The sequence below is a fragment of the Benincasa hispida genome, chromosome 7 (assembly GCF_027475165.1).
Source record: "Benincasa hispida cultivar pf3 chromosome 7, pf3_genome.v1.1, whole genome shotgun sequence".
NCBI lineage: Eukaryota > Viridiplantae > Streptophyta > Magnoliopsida > Cucurbitales > Cucurbitaceae > Benincasa > Benincasa hispida.
Window position 1 is genome coordinate 48,339,837 of NC_143484.1, and position 14,634 is coordinate 48,354,470.

The 14,634-nt window shown below is 33.4% G+C and overlaps 1 protein-coding gene across 1 annotated transcript; it reads left to right on the forward strand.

Annotated features, from left to right (window-relative positions):
- Nucleotides 1-206: 206 nt before the first annotated feature.
- LOC120081892 (Major facilitator superfamily protein) lies at nucleotides 207-5,076 on the forward strand. Its single transcript, XM_039037069.2, has 5 exons — nucleotides 207-440; nucleotides 705-1,174; nucleotides 2,314-2,591; nucleotides 3,611-3,948; nucleotides 4,456-5,076. The coding sequence occupies exons 1-5, from the start codon at nucleotides 311-313 to the stop codon at nucleotides 4,998-5,000; spliced, it is 1,761 nt and encodes a 586-aa protein (XP_038892997.1). The 5' UTR covers nucleotides 207-310; the 3' UTR covers nucleotides 5,001-5,076.
- Nucleotides 5,077-14,634: the final 9,558 nt, after the last annotated feature.

The following is a 14,634-nucleotide window of genomic DNA, read 5'->3' on the forward strand; positions in this document are numbered from 1 at the left end:
TTTTTTTTTTACATGATCTCTCTCTCCGACTTTTACTTTATTTCACTTCATTCAATATAACCCTCAAGATAAAAATATATTTTTTACTGCAATCTTCTTTGATTTCCCATTGGTGGGTTCAGAAAAGGTCAATTTTTTAAAAAGAAGAAAGAAGAAGCAATATCAAAATAAAAAAGATAAAAAATTATAGAGAGAGAGTATATATAGGAAAAGGTGATTATTTGAAGTTTTAAAAAGGGTATATATATACCTCTTAAGACATAGTTTCTTCCCTGCAAATTCATATATTCCTTCATCTATCCCTCTTCCCATGGAGAAACACAAATCTCTCAACAACCCTGTCATCAACCTTTCCAACAAATTTCTCGATCGCCCGACCGCCTCCAACCGCCCCACCATGCCTCCCGGAGGCGGATGGAAAGCTGCCATCTTCATAATATGTACAATTCTCCACTTCTTTTTCAATTTCTTACCCTCTTGCTCAAAACCGAATCACAAATTTATAGATTTTTCCGAAATTATATATCGGAAAATATAATTGTTAAAATCTTTAATATTCAAATTATATATCGGAAAATATAATTGTTAAAATCTTTAATATTCTTTCTCTCTTTTTTTCTTTATAATTATAATTTACAACGACAGTTAAACTGACTGTCACTGTCGTATTTTACTTCATTCTGATTGATTTTCATTGTCGACAGTCGTGGAGGTTGCTGAACAATTTGCCTTTATTGGCTTGTCCAGCAACCTCATCATGTACTTCACCACCGTCTTCCACGAACCCCTTGGTGTGGCGGCGAAGCAAGTCAATAACTGGGTCGGCGTCTCCGCTGTGTTCCCGTTACTCGGCGCCTTTGTCGCCGACTCGCTACTTGGCCGGTTCAAAACCATAATCATAGCCTCCCTCATCTACTGTCTTGGAATGGTGCTGTTGACGATATCGGCCACCGTTATCGGAGCCGATCATCGGAAGCCGGTGTTTTTTTTGGCCTTGTACATTTTGTCGGTCGGAGAAGGCGGTCACCGACCTTGTGTACAGACCTTCGCCGCCGATCAGTTTGACGAGGAGTCGCCGGAGGAGAGAAAGAAGAAAAGTTCGTTCTTTAATTGGTGGTATGTGGGCCTTGTGGTGGGCTCCACTTTCGCTGTCTTTGTGGTTATTTACGTTCAGGTATTGTTTTATTATTATTTTATTGTTTTATTGTTTTATTTTTTATTATTATCTTTCTTTTATTATCTTTTTTTTTTTAATTTAATCTAACTGAATTTCAAATATCTTTCTTTTCACAAATCAATGTCAAAGAAAAGAGGAAAGATTAAAAGTAGGTCGTTTTTCATTGGAAAGACATATATATATTCTTTAATAACAATAAAAATACATATTTTCAAATATAAAAAAATAAATCAAAATATTTATAAATATAGCAAAATTTTATTGTCTATCTGTAATAAATCACGATAAGACGTGATAGAGTACTATCTGTATCTATTTATATCATGATAGATACAGATAGTAGTCTATTGCGATCTATCACAAATAGATAATCATATTTTATTATTATTTGTAAATATTTTTAGTAATCTTGTCATTTTAAATAAATTTTTTAATAAAAACACACAAACTATAAATATTTATTTCCTATAACCGTAAAATGTAAGATGTGACGTTTGAATTGAATAATTTTTTTAAAACAAAATTGAATAATTGTTAAAGGTATTGTTTGAATTTAATATTTTTTTATTTTTGCGGTGGTATGTCTTGCTGTTAAAATAAATGTTATAGAAATTAAAGAGAGATTGTAAAAAGAAATAAAATATGGGGTGACTCGAATTATGTTTGTGTTTTATGGTTCTTCAATTTTTTTAAATTTTTTATGAGGATAGAAATTTAAAAAAAAAATGTTCAGAGAGCATGTCCGAATCGATTTTTTAAATGTTAAAATACCTATACTTGAAATAATAATTCATATAAGTGTTAAGTTTTTATAACCCGACAATGGATACATATAACCATAAATTCCAAGAAAAAATAGCATAAATTATTACATGTATAGGAACTTATTTTTTTAATTTATAAAAATAACAAAATGAAAACAAAAGACTCAAATGTTAAATATTTAAAGAAAAATATGTTATTCAGTGAAGATATATTTTAAAATATATATTTTATTTAGGCCATTAACTAAAAGTTCCATACTTTTTCCATACAATAATATTATATTAGTTTTCTCTTTCTTCTATTATATTCAAATATAAAATTAACTCAGCTTTTTTCTTTTTTATTTTTTTAACAACAACAAAATAAAATAGGATAATATCGGATGGGGACTGAGTTTTGGAATTCTAGCCGGAGTTTTGGCGGCGGCGATAATTCTATTTCTGGCCGGAGTGAAGAAGTACAGACGCCAAGTTCCGGTCGGAAGTCCGTTGACGAGGATTGCTCAGGTGGTGGTAGCGGCAGTGAGGAAGTGGCGCGTGGACGAGACGCGCCATGAATGGAGAGTGTGTTACGACGAAGAGAACCACGCCAAAAATGAGGGGGAAAGTCAATATAAGCTTATGACTTTAGTTCGCACAAACCAATTCAGGTATGTGTCAATTTTCCTTTGAAGGTCAACTCTTTTTTTTTCTTTTTAATAAAATTTAATAAACATATCTTTTTTTACTACTATTATCTCGACTCCCAAATGTTTTAGGCCATGTTTACTCAAGTGAAAACCTAATAAATTAATGGTAATGAAAAAAATAGGTCCATTTGATTATCTTTGGTGTTGTGTTGTTTACTCGTGTTCTATACCATACTGACATCTGAAATCTACTTCCAAATATGTAATACAGAAAATGCAAACTAATTGATGAGCATAAAATACTCAATATAATTGCATTTGAAAATTAAGTTGTATCATTACCGTTACGGTTATTAATATTGTTATTGTTCCAGAAGAAAAAAAAAATGAATTTTGACACTTTTATTATCATCATTAATGTTTGACCCTTAGAGGTAAAAGTAACGGTAACAATAAATGAGACAATTAATCATTCTAAGTAAACATAATAAAAAAAACAATTATATTTACGATTGTGACCCATTATAATTGGTTTATCAATTGAATTTCATTACGACTACATCAATTTTTATTAGGAACCAGTAAATGTGATCTTATTTCAATTTATAAACTTCAAATAAAAAGTTGTTTTAGTTTTTAAAAGGTTCATTAAGGAAGGACTTGACTTGTTTGACATATTTTGTAATCATTTAGTTGATGAGTAGATATCTATATAAATAAATGTTTAAAGCTTGATGTTGCGGCTAAAATGAACATAGGTTAGGGGTAATTGACATTAATTGCTCATTTCTTTTGTATGTTAGAGGTTTAAATATCAATAACCTCACTTATTATATTAAAAAAAAAAAGTTTGATGTATTGAATTAGATACATCGATGTTTTTACAAATAATTTTTTTTTTTGGTTAAATATTTAATGAGAGATTAATAGTTAAAAAACCCTAATGGGTAGAACTAGAAAATTTTCTTCTCTTCTAATATTTTGTGAAAATCCAACATAATACTAGAAAATTTTCCGATATTTTACTATGTTTGGAGCAGGATTTTGGATAAGGCGGCGTTGATAGACGAAGAAGACGAGGCGAGGAAGAAGCGGAACCCGTGGCGACTGAGCACAGTGAGGGAGGTGGAGGAGGTAAAGCTGGTGGTGCGGCTGATTCCGGTGTGGGTGAGCTGTTTAATGTTTGCAGTGGTGCAAGCTCAGATGCACACATTCTTCACAAAGCAAGGCTCCACCATGCTCCGCTCCGTTGGCCCCCACTTTCAGCTCCCGCCGGCATCTCTTCAAGGGGTCGTCGGCCTCACCATCCTTCTCACTGTCCTCTTCTACGACCGCGTTTTTGTACCCGCTGCCAGAAACTTTACAGCCCACCACTCCGGTAACCACTTCTTTTTTCTATTTTCCCCCCTTAATTTCCATATTAAATTATCTTTGAATGTTGGATTATGTTGCAAATTTGGTCTGTATAGCTTTAAAAGTTGTGGGGGTTAGTACAAATTCATCATTTTTTTACATCTTTAATTTACCTTAAGAACCCAATAAAAACTATATATGTTTTGAGTTCTATAACACAATGATAGTAGATGTGTACACATAAGCTAAATGAACAAAAGACATCATTATGTTATATACTCGTAAATTTCTATTGACTTATTTATTAAAAGAAAAAATTAACAATAGCGGCTAATATAGACATTTATGCAAAATCAAAGACAATTTTATGGACTTAAATTTAAAGTTGCATTTCAAATTTGTATACGACAATTATATATAAATTTTAACCTCCGATGATTTACTATTGAGTTAAGTTATAAAGGATCATTTTTATAAAACTTACATATTATAATGCAGTTACATTGAATAATTTTTCATTTTACGTACACAGGCATAACAGTGCTACAAAGAATAGGAATGGGCCTATTCATCTCTATCCTCACCATGGGTGTCTCCGCGCTGGTAGAGGCCAAAAGAGTAACTATCGCTGCCCAGCACGGCCTCACCGACACCCCGAAAGTGACGATTCCGATGACGATCTGGTGGCTAATTCCACAATACATGCTCTGCGGAGTGTCGGACGCCTTTGCCATCATTGGTCTCCAAGAACTTTTCTACGACCAAATGCCCCAATCCATGAGGAGCTTAGGCGCGGCGGCATACATAAGCATCATTGGGGTCGGAAACTTCCTGAGTAGCGCGGTGATCTCGATCGTCCAGGCCGGGAGCGGAGGGAGCTGGCTGGAGGACAATTTGAACCGTTCAAATCTACATTACTTTTATTGGGTTTTGGCTGCATTGAGCGCATTGAATTTGTGTGGGTATGTTTGGATTGCCAATGGGTTTGTGTACAAAAGAGTTGGAGACAAAAATAATGGTGATGATGTGAAGAACAGTAATAATATTAATGGCTGCTATGGGGATGATATGATTTGAAGAATTATTATGATATGATTAGAGAGAAAAGATATATAGAATGATGATGATTAATCTCTATAATGATGATGATTAATCTCTGTCTTCTTAATTTTACTAATTTGCTAGAGTTTGAGTTAATGTAGAGGTCTTTGGTTTGTGTTGGGTGGGTTTTTTTATTGGGATGTCATCATTATAGTTATGGTTAATTGACATATTAGTATTCATATTATAATTTGTAAGCTTTTTAAGTTCTAGTTTAATAATCATTCAGTTTTTTAAAATTAAGTATATAAATATTATTTTTATTTGATAATTCATTTATATTTTTATTATATACTTCATATTTATAATTGAGAAAAACTTATGAGATCAGAGTTAGTAGAACTATACGAATTCATTTCTTTAGTTTACGTTCGTAATGTTGTTAGCAGATAAAGTTGCTAAGCAAGCTAGGTTACATTCCATTATTTTAATGATGTGTCATTATCCTCGTTTTTTAAGTAGATAGTTGATCTTGTTATTTCAAATGGTTGTCCTAATTTTGCCTCATGACGTTTTAATACAAACTTTCTTCTTTTAAAAAAAATAATAATTAAAATTTTCTCCTAATCATTTTTCACATCATCCATCAATTATGAATGTGGCTTAAGAATAGATATTTTTTTTATGTTTTTAAAGCATATAGAGGTAAAATTTTTATTACAAATTTGACTAAAAAATAATCTAGGTAAATGAATGAGGTTGATGAAACTTATATTATCCACCCTAAAAATTAAAAGGAAAAAAAAAAAAGATTACTCAATTATAATGTTCGATTACAGCATAATTTTCAATGCTATAGTTCAGTTGTTATGTTACATTTTGTTTTTCTAAAAATAATTCCATAAATTAAGTTAAATCATTAAAAAGAAAACAGAAGTTTTAAGCATCAAATTATATTGCTGGAGTCAAAGATGTAGAATTATACAATGTATTTTAACCTAATAAAGAAAAGGGTTCAAATTTAATTTACTAAATAGCCCCTAAATTGGAATTTGCATATCCATTAAAGCAATGGAAGACATGAGTGGAAAAATAAAAGTCAATTCATCTTATCTTGACGGAATGGTTTAGGTACTTAAAGACCATAGCCCAAGATTTTTTTTTTCCAATATTCATTCATATAATACATGTACACATAAATGAAATCCTTTGTTTAATTTTTTTTTTTTTTAAAAAAAAATTGATTTTAGTTCAATTCTATTGTTGAAATGTTTTAAATCTATCATCTGGCAACTCCAAATGACTAAGTATGGACTTCATTGACAAACCTACACATTATTTGTTTATTATGTAATATATGTTGTTTTGGATCAAGTTAATAATAAAACAGCTTTCTCTTCTCTCTTTAACTAATACATTGTTACTCAATTACATGAATTTGTTTGTCATTTTTTTCTTCTTTGATTTCTTGCTTATCAATTGTTTTTGTTATATCATTAAGTATAATTAAACTGTGAAAGATATTCGATTAAAATGTCAAGAAATCTAAGTCGGATCCATGACACTAAAGGCGTATTTGTTTCATGGGTTGAGCTTGGGATGGGTTGGGCATCCTAAGCCCAATCTTTATTTGGGGCAAGGGTTTAGGAAGTCAAGGCTTCCTACACTCTTTCCTATATGTTTGAATAGTAAATACTATTCAAACCCTTGGGTTACTTTTTTTTTTTTTCCTAATTCAATCTTGGAAATTTGCCGGCCAATTTCCAAACACCACCTCCAGTGACCGTTGTCGGCCAACTTCGACCATCACCTCTGCCGACTGTTGCCAAACAACCTCCGGTCGCCATTATCGACGACCCCCATCGGCGAACTTCCGGCCACCATCGAACAAACCAAACAAACTTGTATATAAAAATACTTCTAAGAAAGAGTTGCCAAATGTTTTTTATTTTAAGGAGTTGTTATCAAAAGTGTTTAAATAAAAAAAAAAATTTTTAAAAATATTTTTTCTAAGTCGTTCCAAACATGTCATAGATTACGATAATATTTTTTTAAAAATACACTCTTTTTCTTCTAATTTTTTTATCTTCTCTTCTTTGTTTAAGATTAATGTTTCCTTCCTTTTAGAAGATTTCATTTATTTTCCTTTATTTTTTCTATCTTAAAATCGATAATATTTATTTCGTTTAACAATTAATGTTTACTTGTATAGATTCTGGAAATATATATATATATATATTGGAAAGTTTATAACTAGAAGAAACTTCTCTTCCATGCTTCTTTTCGTATTAATATTATTATATATATTTAATAAAAATTGAATAGTAAGGAGAGTTGAAAAAAAAAATTGAACCAGATTGTTTAAACCCTAAAACTTATTCAGATGTTATTGATAATGTGTAAATTTAAAAAGAGAAAAGAATTTCCGAAGTGTGGAGGCTTTGAGAATGAGTGAACTATGTTTGGAAGTGGGAAATATTCTAAGTGTGGGAAGAGGAAGCTCTTGGATGAATTTAGGGAAGTTTTAATACTTAGCAAGAATTTTAGAGTTCAAAGAAGTGGCAAGCTATGCATTGGGGAGTATGAGGCAAAAGGCGTGATAAGTGTGAGGAGATGGCTAGGCGTTGGCTGTAAGTTATAGAGGTTAAGTGTGGGTTGCTTGAGGCATTGGCGACAAGAGAGTACGAAGCATGTGTTGGCCTCATTAGAGGTTAGTTGGGTTAAGTTAGGCACACATGCATGCTGCCGAGCACCCCACAACAAGGCGCTGAGGTAGGAGCGCCTAAGGCAATACGCAGGAGGAAGGTTGTTGTACATGTGTTGGCCGAGAGGGAACTAGCGTTGAGTGTAAGCCTATGCGTTGAGGTGATGAAGAAGTTTAGTTTAATCAAGTCGGTTAGTGGGTTAAGTGGCAGTATTAGGAGCTTTAACAATGGGTTAGTAGCTTAGGTATCACCTGATTAAACTAGTTGGTCATGCACGGCTTAGTATAAATAAAAGTTGAAGGAAATGGAATCAGTTTTGCCAATTTCTCTCGTGCCAAGGAAGAACTTTTGCAGCCAAATTGAAGTTAAATCGGTGAAGAAGGAGTTCTAAGGCTACAAAGAAGAAATTCCCACAAATTAATGCCAAAATCTTGAGAAATTTGAAGAGTATTGCAGATTCCTTGATAACCCGAGGAAGCTAGAAGATTGGAGGATATTGATCTTACCGAGAACAATTGGAAGCTCAAAATTTGAGGTAAGTTAAGAAGTTATGGAAGAAGTTCTTAGAAGGAAATTTTTGTATTTTGATGTATGAATTTTAAGTTATAAGCTTGAGAAGTTGAATATGGAAATTATTGTCGTTGAACAAGCAAGCAGCTGCGACCGTAGAATAAGTAGGCAGCTGATTTGTTGGAATATACCATCGTGCAACAGAAGTGACCAAGATCAATAAGCACTCTAATTCATTAATTTTGGTAGAAAAGAAAGCATGCTTCAGCAGAAATAAATGGGTTTCAAGACATACCTTCGTAGCACTTCCTCAAAGCTTGAATCCAACTGCAAATCTCCTCCTAGTCTTGTTGTAAACCACCCCAAGATCTTTTCTACTATCCTCTTGGTGCTCTAGATTAAGTAATGGGACTCAAAATAAGCCTGAATTAAGGGAATTTAGAGACAAGCTCACAGCTGCAACCCAAATGAAGAACACCTTTCTTCTCTCGAATTTTTCAGATAAATTCTTTAGGTTGCTCTACTTCAAAACACTCAAATCTCTTCAATATATTGCAGATCATCATGCAAAAAGATTTGCTGCATGAGATGCAGCTCATGCTTGGGGTTAATGAAGCTCGAAGAATATGGGTTGTTAGTGAGCTACTTGGAAGAAGACAATGGAGAAAATCAATTTTCCATTATGTGTTTTTCTTCTTTTTCAATTTCTCAAATATTGATTTCACAAATCAATTCTTTTAATAAAATGGAAAATATTATTAATTTTACAAAATTAATTTCATAAATTAATTTTCTTAATAAAATTAATAAATAATTATTTAAATAATTTAAATTCTAATTAATTTAATATCAAATATTAAATTAATTTTGACACAATTCCATCTTCAAATATTTAAATTGTTGGGGTTGATGCCCTAAAATCTCGTGGTCTGTACTTTGTAAACAGTATAAACGAATACCTGTGATGTTAATATATGATATTTACTTCACATCTTGTATTTTGCTCAGTTAATTGTTTTATTTGTTTTACCACAAACCAATAAACATAAAATCTCTGGTTATCTGTATATGACTCAAGCATGTATATGGTGACATACAAGTGGATCATGTCTTGAGTGATAACCAAAATGGTCTGTAGTAAATGGATAAATGAGGGAAACCTTATCCTGGTAATGCTACGGACGCGGCCCGCTTTGTGGAATGGTCACAAGTGTTGTGACTTGTCACATGTGCTCTGGTCCTGATCATTCGTGTTGGGGACATGTGAGCAGGGGCATCCTATACAAATAGTTTGTATAAGACCTGGTCACGAAGTGTTAATGTCTCGTTATATAATACCGTTCATGACAGAGACTTCACTTCACTAGGATGACCATAGGTAACATGACCTCAATCTTGAGTGAGTTGGGAACTCCTGCCATTGAGGGCGGTTCTTTGATTTGTATGGGTGCGAGTGGCCAGGTCGCCGATTCAAACCTACCATTTTGGGGATTTGTCTAATATGGGAGCTAGGAACTCAGCTACACAAGATGAAATTCACTCCTTCCCCAAGGCAGGGGTAAGTAGATAGATGACTCCCTTAAGGGTTGATTCCAGAGCTTGAACGATGTGGCACCACATACCTTCTTTTGGCCCGAGAGGTATTCACACATAGTTGGACTATGTTGTATTGTTCATTAGAGGAATCAGTGGTACTTAAGGAGTGAGATGTAACTACAGGGGAAAAACGGTAAATTGGCCAAGTTGTACTTACGAGCATCTATGAAGGGTCATCGTACTCATGATTGGTTATATCCAATGGACACAGAAATATATCTGTGGTAAGAAGAGTTCAGTTGTTGGTCTTTAGCGGAATTACTGACGGTTAACGGATGGTGGATCTCGTGGCTAAAGAGTTTAGTTAGCTCTTCACGTACCGTTGGAGCTTCGAGCCACAAGTTTATTAGGTCACTTGAATAGCTTGGATAAATTCGAGAACCAGTGTTTGGGTTAATTTGAAATGTTCAAATTGACAAGAGGAAGTTCAATTATATATGATATAATTGGACTGGTTAATTATATATGATATAATTAACTAAACGTATGAGATACATTATTTTGGAGGAAATTAGATATAAATATGATTTATATCAAGTAGAAGAGAAAATACTATAGTAGATATATGATATCAAACTATAGGATATAAATATAATATGATTATATTTATTAATTAAATTAATTGATTAATTATTTGATAATTAAAAAATTTATCCATGTTTGGACGTGAGAAGTGGGTTGTGATGGTTATGGTAACCGGTGGATTAAAAATGGAAATCGTTTTAATTTTTATCAATCGTGCATTTGACGTGTTCGTGTACGTTCTGATCGTGTTGTTGCAGTCGACATACTCGTCGAGTGCTGGTAGATCGGTGGGAGGTTTTCCGCTTAGGGTTCAGATATTCGAAAAGACTCTTCATCTAGTATGAACCCTTTCCTTGTTAATTATTGTATTCTGAGCATGCCGATAATGAGATTTATATGCATAACTGTATGTGTTGAATGTATATCGTTTGTGTTTCAGTCACTGTGAAATCGGAGCGATCTAAACCCGCTCATGGAACTCTCGATATGAGATCCTTCATAAATCATATTTAAATATTATTTCTCCAATTTCATTTAATTCTAATTTGAACACTTATTAACTTATCACGCTACTCTAGAGCTTATCCATTTTCGAGCTAGTAGGGGGACCTCGCGGACCTACAGATCATGGGCTCCAACGATCTGAGATTAATTGGCTAAACTCATTAGACCGACCTAACCCTCATTCGTTAACTAATGGGTGATTCCACTAAAGCCCATAGTTGAACTCTTCTCATTGTAGATATATTATGTCCACTCAATATAACCATGATTAGTAAGTTAACCCTTCACAGGTTGTTCGTAACAACGGCTAGGTCGAATCTTTGTTTTACCCCCGAAATTACCTCTTGTTCCTTAAGTCTCATTGATCTCCTAATGAACAATTGATTTGTGATCCAATCAATAAATTGAATCCCTCTCGGGCAAACGAGAGGGTGAAGCCTCTTGTTCAAGACCCAAAATCAACACTTGAAGGGAACAATCTTTCTATTAACCCTAATCGGGTAGGAGTGAACTCCATCTTGCACCCTATGTCCCTAGCTATTCATTCGATCTTATCCCTAAAATGGGAGGCTTATTGAGCAGAGGCAGTTGGTCTATTCTCACCATTTGCAGATCAAAGAATAATCCCAAATAAACAGGAGTTCATAGTTAGCTCAAGATTAAGGTCAAATTACCTAGGTCATCGCTTTGAAATAGTCAGTCTTAAACAGTAAACATCGTTATAAAGTAAGAGTGTCTAGTTTCGTGGTCCGATCTTGCACAAAACTCATTTGCACAGGACACCCCCACTTCTCATGTCCCAACATACACGAATTAGGATCACTTCGTATGTAGCACTTTACAACTCTTTGTAACAACTACAGAGTAGGCCGCATCCAATAGTGTTACCAGAATAAGGCACCCAACCTTATTCATATATAGATCATTTTGACTATTTACTCGAACCTGATCTACTTATATATCTCCACATAAAGTTTAAGTACTCATGTAATAATCAAGGGACTTTGGTTTATTGGATTTCTAAGAAACAACATATTCGATAACAACTTATTGAATTTTCAGAATAAGTTCTATTGTTTACAAACCACGAGTTTTAGGACATAAAACCCAACATGATCAAGGTGGGGAGTTAGGCGAGTGTGTGTTGGCATCAACTTGTGCACGCACGAGGTAAGGTTTTGTGGCAAAGGTAGTGCCCATCTCCAAGCGATCAAGCGAAGCGTAGTGCACACCCAACACCTAATGCATAAGAAGTAAGTGCATTCTAGTGCCTCCCAAAGTGTCAATGAATGCATGCCTTACACCCATCCAACCAAGTAGGGTGCTTAAGTGACTAAGTGTTGGGGCATTGCATTGGCTTTGGTGATCAGGCGTGGGTAAGTTATCCCTCAGGTTCTTAAAGGATGTTAAGTTTCAATATATAAGTATGGACTCAAAATGAGGAACTAAAGATAAATTAAACTAAGGAATTAAGAGGCCTAGAAGAATTAAGTTAGTTTAAGTAAAAAAAAAAAAAAAAAAAAAAAAAAAATTAACCAAAGGTGTTTACTTATGTAATAGGTCAAATGGAGATAGGACAAGCCTATAACCTCTTGGAGGCTAGCAAAAGACCGTGAGTGACCAAATTTTCCAATGTTTCTTAGTATGTTTCCTACACATATGCTTTATGGGCAATTTACTTAGATATTTTTCTAAGTATGCCTAGATGGAATGCATTAGTGTTTAGCATGCTTTCTATAAGATGTTTTTAACACTAGTTTTACCTAAGGCAAATATATGTTAGAAGCATGGTCCATTCTAAAGCCAACGTTTACTCACAACTAACAAAGCATGCATTTTCTCCTAATATAAGTTTTATGCTTCAATGTTTTCAAACCTATGACAAACAAGAATAGTTTCAAAGGAGAATTTGTAAACCATAAGACATGTTTTACTCAATAAAGCATTCCTAAAGTGATGTAAATTTTTCATGTCATTTAATGTTAAGTTTCTAAGGAGTTCCTAAGTATTTAAATGTCTAATATGGTTAGTGAAATCCTGATTTTAGTGCTCTGATGATGAAACCTGGTACTCAAGGGGAGGAAATAATTCAGGTCTCCTGATACTGAAGGAGATGAAGGTATCCAAGGCATTATTTACATGATCATATTAGCCTTTGAGGTCTATCTATGTGCACGTAAGATTAATATTATCGACGCTGATTGTATTGAGATCTCTCTACGCTAGCTAAGGTTATCGACTTCATGAGGGAGCAAAAGGGGCTCCCCTCAACTAAGTCAAATAAGTATAAGCAAAGTACGTATGTTTTACAAGGCAAACCAATGCTATGAATAGTTCTCACGGTACTGTACTTTATAAATATGTTTTAACGTGCAACGATCTTTTATGAACAGTATATGTTTTCTTAACCTTGAAAAATGGAAGCTTATGTTTATCTAGTAAATTATGATTTAATAATCCTATCTTATTTATGAAAATATGTTTTAAAAGTCAGTCACTCACTAAGCATTATGAGCTCACCCTTTTCAAATATTTTTACCTTCTAGGTAGCGGCTTATTTCTATGAGTCTAGCTTGCCTCTACCAGTCTGCCACAAGTTTGAAGAATTGATAGACTTGAAGTTTTTTAGGCGGTCCACTTGTTTTATTTAAGTTTAAGCCCTCATGTACATAGTAGTGGGAAGATAGAACCCTAAGCTATATCTGATGTAATTATAATCTAGTGAGAAGTCTGTTTCTAAAATGTATATAAGTTGGTAATGTTTTAACATGACTAGTAAAGTTTGGAAGCCTACTTGGCCTCAATTGTGAATGCGTTAGTGAAATGGTATTTGAATATGAACTGTCTACCAAGTTAAACTAGTGTAAAGAAAACAAGTTACAGGTAATAGATTGGGCAGTAGGTGTCATAAGAGGGTTGACAATTGTTGTCTTCACATCTCTGTTGGAATGTACCATCGTGCAGCAGAAGTGACTAGGATCTATAAGCACTCTAATTCATTAATTTTGACAGAAATAAAAGCATGCTTCAACAGAAATAAATGGGTTTCGTGACATACCTTTACAGAATTTCTTCAAAGCTTGAAACCAGCTACAAATCTCCTCTGAATCTTGTTGTAGACCACCCCAAGATCTTTCCTACTATCCTCTTGGTGCTCTAGATTGAGTAGTGTGACTCAAAATAAGCCTAAATTAAGGGAATTTGGAGATAAGCTCACACTAGCAACCCAACGTGAAGAACACCCTTCTTTTTACAAATTTTTCAGAAAAAATCGATCGGTTGCCTTCCTTCAAAACACTCAAATCTCTTCAACATATTGCAGACATTCGTGCAAAGAGATTTGCTACATGAGATGCAGCTCATGCTTGGAGTTAATGAAATTTGAAGTGGGTTGTTAGTGAGCTACTTGGAAAAAGACAATGGAGATTGGAAAAAGACAATGGAGAAAATCCAATTTTTCCATTATGTGTATTTTCTTCTTTTTCAAATTTTCAAATATTGATTTCATAAATCAATTCTTTTAATAAAATTGAATGTATTATTAATTTTATAAAATTAATTTCATAAATTATTTTTTTTAATAAAATTAATAAATAATTATTTAAAAATTTAAATAATTCTAATTAATTTAATATCAAATATTAAATTAATTTTTACACAATTCCATCTTCAAATATTTAAATCATATTTAAATATTACTTCTCCAATTTCATTTAATTTTAATTGAACATCTCAAATTAACTTATCGTGCTACTCTAGAGCTAATCCATTTACGAGTTAGTAGGGGAACCTCGCGGACCTATAGATCATGGGCTCCAACGATCCGAGAT